The 7,641-nt window shown below is 39.3% G+C and overlaps 2 protein-coding genes across 2 annotated transcripts in view; both read left to right on the top strand.

The window, feature by feature from the left end:
• The window catches only part of LOC121814153 (leukemia inhibitory factor receptor-like), a 5,456-nt gene extending 813 nt beyond the window's left edge, over positions 1 to 4,643 (top strand). Inside the window, exons 3-12 of the mRNA XM_042218725.1 lie at positions 1,120 to 1,265; positions 1,346 to 1,491; positions 1,581 to 1,743; positions 1,855 to 1,916; positions 2,189 to 2,411; positions 3,049 to 3,228; positions 3,309 to 3,410; positions 3,490 to 3,648; positions 4,277 to 4,405; positions 4,507 to 4,643. Of these exons, the coding sequence (XP_042074659.1) occupies positions 1,120 to 1,265; positions 1,346 to 1,491; positions 1,581 to 1,743; positions 1,855 to 1,916; positions 2,189 to 2,411; positions 3,049 to 3,228; positions 3,309 to 3,410; positions 3,490 to 3,648; positions 4,277 to 4,405; positions 4,507 to 4,604 (1,408 nt within the window). The 3' untranslated portion in view covers positions 4,605 to 4,643. The remainder of the gene's footprint in view (positions 1 to 1,119; positions 1,266 to 1,345; positions 1,492 to 1,580; positions 1,744 to 1,854; positions 1,917 to 2,188; positions 2,412 to 3,048; positions 3,229 to 3,308; positions 3,411 to 3,489; positions 3,649 to 4,276; positions 4,406 to 4,506) is intronic.
• LOC102289956 (leukemia inhibitory factor receptor) overlaps positions 1 to 7,005 on the top strand; it is a 28,628-nt gene extending 21,623 nt beyond the window's left edge. Inside the window, exons 16-17 of the mRNA XM_042218723.1 lie at positions 4,689 to 4,746; positions 6,042 to 7,005. Of these exons, the coding sequence (XP_042074657.1) occupies positions 4,689 to 4,746; positions 6,042 to 6,518 (535 nt within the window). The 3' untranslated portion in view covers positions 6,519 to 7,005. The remainder of the gene's footprint in view (positions 1 to 4,688; positions 4,747 to 6,041) is intronic.
• The last annotated feature ends 636 nt before the right edge of the window (positions 7,006 to 7,641 follow it).

Genomic DNA, 7,641 nt, shown 5'->3' with positions numbered 1-7,641 from the left:
TGTGTGTGTGTGTGTGTGTGTGTGTGTGTGTGTGTGTGTGTGTGTGTGTGTTTTAAAGCATTTCTTCCTTATTCTCACTGTGATTAATATTCACAAGGAGAATCAAACACCTATCAGGATTCTTTAAAATAAAAATTAATAATTTAATAACTGCACACTGCTATAATCTTGCTCCTGAAACATTTTTGCAGCTTGTTAGTAACATACATACAGAAGAGTAGAAACAGTAAAAATGATAAATCTCGAGGTGCCAACCTCTTTTGTGTTAATCTTATCTGTAGATCTGAATGATACCTACCTGCCTTTAGTGGTTTTTCATTTTTCATGTTTGACTTTGTTTAATTTCTATAATTTGTTTCAAATTATCTGACAAGCCTGTTACGCAGTTAAGCAACAAACGTCATTACATGACTGTAATATTTAACTTCATCTATTAAAATGTTTTATGTTGTTGTAGCAGAGTCCCCAAACTTACAGTATGCAGTTGGTGTTTAGATTGAAGATGAATCAATAATAAAACAGATAATTTGACTTATTTTGGAAATGGCTTGATATCAGGCTTTGTCAACATGATGGTCAGATGCACCCAAAAGGCTTCTATTTTCTTCTCTGGATAAAATCATTTTTAATGTGAGTTGTAATTTAAAAATAATAATAAACTGAAACAGCAATAATGCATTTATGCATCAACAAATAAAGACAAGCCAAAGATTCAGTTCCACAGGTCATTTTTGAAAACTTTAGGCCAGTTTTTTTTAAATAGTGTAAAGGCCACTGGTTTGATTTCAGGAAGAGATACAAATTTCCTCTTCAGTTGCAGTATGAAAGGCATCCAGTATAAAAGTCTTCCAAATCAAAACACAGGGGTACCTGCTCTGGTAACCCCTTGTGAAAAGGGAATAGCTGACAGTAGCTTTAACTTGATGTGTTAAAAATGGCCAAAGTGCAATTTTTGGCACTTTGGCTAACCTTAATAGCAATGGTCTACAACAGTACTGCTTTCAGCTAAGTAGACTTGTGAAAAACTGTTTTCCCCCATTCCTGATTTTATATTGTTTTGTATGTTTGTGCCTCTGTGTTGTTGTTAATATTTAAGCAGTGTATATTTTTACATTTTAGCCCATGCAACATTGGACCAATGCATCAATTGGGTAAATGCTCGCAAAAAGTGGAGCTGGATGCTGCTGAGAGGAACTGGACCTTAACAGTCACTAATCCTCTGGGAAAGCTCGAGCTCCATGACAGGGTGGACCTGACCAAAAGAGGTAAAACTTTGGAAAAAACGAGGGGAAAAAGTTATTTTTAATCCTTAAGATCAGCTGATTGTTGTGATCTCTTGTTTTAGTGCACATGGTTGCTCCAGACAAAGTGGCAGCTTCAACTGTGAACCCCAGAAACATCAGTCTGAAATGGAGCTGGACTGTGCAGAAGTACAGTAATCTCAACATCACATGCCAAGTACATGTCAGTGATGGAAACTCTAATACCAAAGTGAGTAGATTAAAAAGGAAGCTAAGGTATTGGCTTTTCAAAGTAAAAGTCTTCACTGAAGTCAGCTAACATAATTCTTGTCCTTGTAGGTTTACCAGACTGAAAGCATTGGAGTTGGCCTCACAGCTGCAGTCATCAAGGACTTGATACCACACTGGGACTATGACGTGAGGGTCCGATGTGGAACATCACAGCATTTCTGGAAATGGGGTGACTGGAGCAATAGTGTCAAAATCCGCACGAAGGGTGATGGTAAGGTGTTGTTTTTGGTGTGTGTTTGTTTGTGTGTTGTTGTGTTTGTGTTAGAGAAAAGACTGAAAAAGTGTGAATGTAACAGATGTCGTTTGTCTGGTTGCACCACAGTTCCAGATGCTCTTGACGTGTGGATGAAGGTGAAGGAAGACCAGACTGTAATCTCCTGGAAGGTGAGTCCAAGTTGGCTTTTACAAAGTGTTTTTTTAAAGTCACTAAGTCTGGAAATTGACTCAGTTTCAAGTGGTCACCAGTGGAATTAAAAAAAACACGTTTACTTACAGCTAGTCTGTAAAGCAATACTAAATATTAATAAACTATGCATGGGAAAAAATATCTTTTATAAACCTATTTAAAAATATCAGTGCAACATCTTATACAGTTAGAAAGTGATGTTTCAGAGGACACTGTTACCATTTCAGGTCTTGATGTTACGTCTCCACAGGTGCCACTGACCAATCAGAGCCATGGAGAAATCTTTGACTACAAAGTGTCCTGGGCAAAGACCAAAGACAAAAATCAGTCAAACCAAACCAACGTGTCCAGAAGCAATCACAGTCTTACACTCACGCTGGACCCCAGTGAGGAGTACATGGTCACTGTCACGGCTAGAAACATAAACGGCAGCTCATCACCATCGACCATCATCATCCCCCGCTGCAATCTAGGTATGAAGCTAACAGAGCACCACACATTACAGATAAGCTCACTTTGATTTCCATTTGGGGAAAAGGTTTGATTTTATCTAATCTGTGCAGAAGGCTGTAAGCAAAGGGTTTTCCAAACTAATGCAGAAAAGGAATAGCAGTTTTCATGATCACATGATTGAGATTACATCTATTATAAGTATACAAATATGTAATTGTTGTGTTTATATTCTATATGTCCAAGTCACGGTGAGTATGTACATTTTTGCACATTTTATTGGTTTGCGAAGGGAAGCCAAATGCCTTAAAAGTGCATTTGCCTGTAAGCAAATGGTTTTCAAAACAAATGCAGAATTTGACAAATTAATTTCCCTGCTCAAATAATGTAATATATTATAAGTTTACAAATAGTGATTCATGAAGAGTATAGAAATTCTGGCCTCATCTTAAAAGGGAAACCAAATCCCCTAAAACTGCACTGCATTCTTTCTAATGCCCATAAGGTGGCACCTCCTTGTTTGAGAGTCTAAGAGTCCTTGGAGTGGGACACTCTGCTTCAGTCAGGTCATAAAAACAATGGATGATCTCAAAGTTGCTATGTTCATTTTTCATGTAGAGTCATGGGTAAAACTGTTTTTTAACGAGGCTCATTTTTCAGATACATCCGAGGTGAAGACCTCCTGGATCAGTGGCAGCAATGGTAGCTTCTTCCTGTCCTGGCCTGATAGTCCTAACGCCAGCTGTGGCTACATAGTGGACTGGTGTCCAGTCTTCGGTAATTGCACCTTCGAGTGGATGAAAGTGTCTCCCAACAGAACTCATACCACAGTTTTTTCAAGTACGTCCTCATCTTTGCCTACAAAACTGTTGCAGATCATATTTGCATCTGTTTCAGCACAGCTCCTTTTGTTGTTCCAGAGAACTTTGAAGATGGTCGGAGATACCTGCTGTCCATATACGCCTGCACTGAGGGAGCTGCGGTGCTACTACAGAGAAGAGAGGGCTACATCAGAGAGACCAGTAAGACTGATTCAGTGATTTCTCACAAAATGCGATGGTTCAATCAGCAGTGTATTTTATGCATGTCACATCTTTCCAGAAATAGGAGTCAAGCTGTTTAAACTCAAATACAAACAGGAAGACTCGGCTGTTGAGGTATCCTGGGAGCCCATACCTCTGGAAAAGCAGACTGCTTCCATCCAGGGATATATTCTCTACTACCAGGACAAGAGCGGGAATGTTTTCAACATGAGCACAGGTACAGTATGAAGGCATACTCACTCAGGCCAGCTAAGATTTCAGTCTGGACATTAAGTATAGGATCAGCACTTTTTCATAGGTGCTCTGTTAGCTGAAGTTTAATTCATTGTTAGTATTTACCTCCTGGCATATGATGACCTTCCTCTTCCAGGATTTGCATCACGAAATGGCTAATAACACAAGTTTTAACAAATGGACACAATGCCCCCTTGTGGTAGTCTAAAAAGAAAACAAAACAAGCCTCCTTTTGTGGTCTCAGCCTGTAGATTCAGGCTAAACATGATTGCGAATGCAATAATTCATTAAAAATTATTTTTGAATTGATTGCAGACACACACTAATCACCCCAAAAATATCCAAATTCTTAAACACCATTTTTTTTGCACCCTTTACAGTTACCTGAACATGTTGCCGACGAGTTGTTTACAAATTGATTGGCACTCAGACGATGACACACTTAATCACACTATTAAGTTTCACTACTGATAACAAAGTCCTGGTTTTGTTTCTCCACACACAAAGATTAGCTTGTGACTGAGATAAATGAAGTAAGTCTCCAGTGTTGCCCAATGATCGTAAACATGTATTTATGTTGTAATAATGGCGGTCACTCTGTGTTGATTTAGATGATCCTGAAGCCACCAGCCTCACTGCAAAGAACCTGAACATCAGTATGTACACCTTCACGGTGACAGCATCAACAGCATTTGGACTTTGTGGTAATTCATCCATCAATGTCACCTTGAATCCCCCGGGTAGGTTAATTATTTCCCCATATGGACTATTTTCTTTAGTAAGACTGTCAACATTTGTCATTTTCTTTGATTTACTCGATGCGGTTCATTGTTTTCACCAGCTGATCAACTGATAATGCTGATCTTGATATCCCTGGGAGCAGTTTTCCTTATTCTGTCTGTCAGCACAATTATCTGCTCCAGACAATGGGCATGGTAAGCAATGCACATTTATTTTCTGTGAAATTTGCCACTTTTGCTTCCAATAATTGTTTTTGTTTATATTCATTTTTTAACCCAACAGCATCAAGCACAAAGTCTGTCCTCCAATCCCGAAGCCAGTGCTGACTGAGTGGCTAACAGTAAGTTGTCACATTAAAGCAGACCTTCCCAAAGTGTGGGGCCTGCCCCCTAGGAGGGGCGCAGAGCCATTGCGTTGGGGGGGGGGGGAGACAAAACGTTTGGGACACTAGAAACGCAATGCAGGAGATGAAGCATCGCTGAATATGTTTCCAAACCAACTTCATTCTAAGCCAAAGACTAGAAAATATGGTGAAGCATGTCTGCTCTTTGGTTTCACCTGCACAGAGGTAGGTCTCCCTGCAGAATTGGTTTTCCCTTCGTCAGGAGCACCACTGGGCTCTTCAAATCATGGACAAACAGTATCCCACAGTTGTTTATGTTTTTAAACCCATTTTGCACAGAGAGGCATTTTTTGAAAAATGTATTGATAGCAATGTTGAATATTATTACACAGGAAAAAAGCAACTACATGTAAAATAATCACACCGACGCCTCTGCCTTTGTAAATGGAGGGACAGTAACTGCTTGTGTATGTAAATGTGTAAAACCTGCAGATAGTCAGATTAACAGTATTTTGTGTCTATCTGCCATTCTGCAATTCATCTCATGTAAACAATAACGTGGCGCACAGCGTGACGTGAAAAAAGGCACATACCTTTGACGTTGCGTGACGAACTCTGTATTCCTCGTCCACACGTAAACGCAAAAAAGGAGTTTTAAAAAATCTCAGTTTTCGGTGATTCGAAACGCCGTTTACGTGTGGACGAAACAGCTGCGTTTTCAAAAATACCCGTGTAGGTGTGGACGTAGCGTAAAAGAGTTAGTAGTTTATTTTATTACTACCTGTAATTTATTGCAGATTACTTGTATTTGCTTAATTGTTTACTAAATGTTTGAGGTGTGAAATAAACCGCAATGGAGCAAAATATGGGTGTGTGGTTGGAGGATGTGTTTGTGCGTGTGCACGGCGGGGGGGGGGCCAACATTTTTCTTGTAAAACAAAAAAAAGTTTGGAAACCACTGCATTAAAGGATAACTTTGACGGGGCACTTAACAATACCTAACCAATTAGTTTCCGGTACCAAACACGACTTTAACTCAAGTTAAAATGTTTGCATCAGTAAAATGTCTTTTTTTCCCCTTTTAATACCACAAAATTCATTTCTTTTTGTGATAAACAAGCAAATTAAAATGCTTTGTACTGACTCACTTCTGGAGCCATTCAAGGAGTGTTTGGCTGACTAATGCTACATCTATACATCCTTCTATTGTACTAATCAATTATTTATTGGTTTCACTATCATAATCCAGATGTCTTTCCTGTGAATGTGAGGTAATTTTCTTTATTTTTCAGGATGAACATACCGTTCGTCATCTTCACTTTGATCAGAGACACTACAGGGAGGTCTGGGATGTTCCGGAGCTGCATGATTATTTTAGTGCACCACAGCCTGTTGTTGGCCAGGACTACATGCCTTCTTTTTCCTTCTCTCAGACTCCCAAAGGTTACTACAATAAGCTTCTGAAGAAACTCCAGCCACCCCTTACTTTACCCACTACAGGCCTCACATCTCAGCCAGGCGTTCTGTCTTTTCCAGGAAATGATGTATTTCCTAACCCTTCATATGACCTGACAGTGCAGGGTGAGGACCAGCAGACACAATCACATCTTCAGATCCAGCAGGGCATATGTATAATTGATAGCTTTCATGAATACCAGCCTCAGAGCCCTGAGGAGACCTTTACCGCAACTCATCCTGAGGACGTACCAGACAGTCCTCTTTCATATTCGTTCACGTACATTTTGTTGCCACAGAAGACATCCAAGTAGCTGCTGCATGTGTGAACACATTTAAAACTTATGTGAGTACTTCAGTCATCGTTAACTGCTGTATAGTTCATCCATCATCCACCAGTTCATCATTGAGTCAACTAGGGTTAGGGTTGGGTTTTGCTTTAGTCACACGCTAAACAGGCATAATTTTAAGTGTAAAAGATGTTTCCTTTCAATAAAGTCTCAGACTCACTGCCCAGCCCTACCCTGGTGGATGCTGGGTATGATTACGATATATCATGCATGTATGAATCTCTATAGAAGTGATAATTATAGTCATAAACAAGCTTTCTAATAGTGAGTTTGGCTTCATGCTTTCCGGTAATTGTGAGCCACCTTTACCACATATTTTAAGAACGCAAAAGATACAGCTGAAACACTGTTCCAACGAACACAGCTCTGGGATATAAAGAAAGATACTGCATGCCAGGCACATGTGGATGCGTCACCACTTTGTCAGTGCAGAAGAAACGAATGTTCTCAGAAACAGCAGAACAGTAAAACTCCTACAAGTTCTCCCTAGGGTTAATTAGTGGACTTCATGGTAAGCATGTGTACCTCTTTGAAGGCCAAATCAGCACATATATGTTGCCAAGCGGTAAAAGGTCCATATTAACAACAACTCTCCAACTTGTTTATGTGCAAAATCAGAAGTAAAACGTCGCTTCAGAGAACATTTCTACCAGTTGGAGGTTTTTTTTGTTTGGTTTTGTTGTTGTCAAGTTTACTGAACCTTGTGTCATTTTAATACTGTATAACAAAAAAAACATATTAATAAAAGGAAATGCAAACTTTATTTCAACTTATTCTAATGCATGTAGTAAACTCAAGCAAATGATTTTTTTTAAATGGTAACTTTCCCTCACACCTAAAAGAGAGGTGATCACATTCAGGGGTAACATGAGATTCAGTAGGTGTATCGACTCAAAGACTCAAAAAAGAACCAAAATTATCTACATCATAAACTCCAATAGATTTTATGTACAGAGTTACAGAGTGGGATTAGCTGAGCTGTGCTGCTGCTCGTTGTGTTTCTATCAGACTGATTTCAACAAGATAAACAGCTGATTGTGAAAGATTTTACACTCCTTACACCTTGCCTTAAACTGCATGTTTAGAT

This window comes from Haplochromis burtoni, unplaced genomic scaffold (assembly GCF_018398535.1).
Source record: "Haplochromis burtoni strain Fernald_Lab_line unplaced genomic scaffold, NCSU_Asbu1 Contig_22, whole genome shotgun sequence".
NCBI lineage: Eukaryota > Metazoa > Chordata > Actinopteri > Cichliformes > Cichlidae > Haplochromis > Haplochromis burtoni.
Note: the sequence above shows the minus strand (reverse complement) of the source record. Positions and strands in the feature narration are given on the sequence as shown.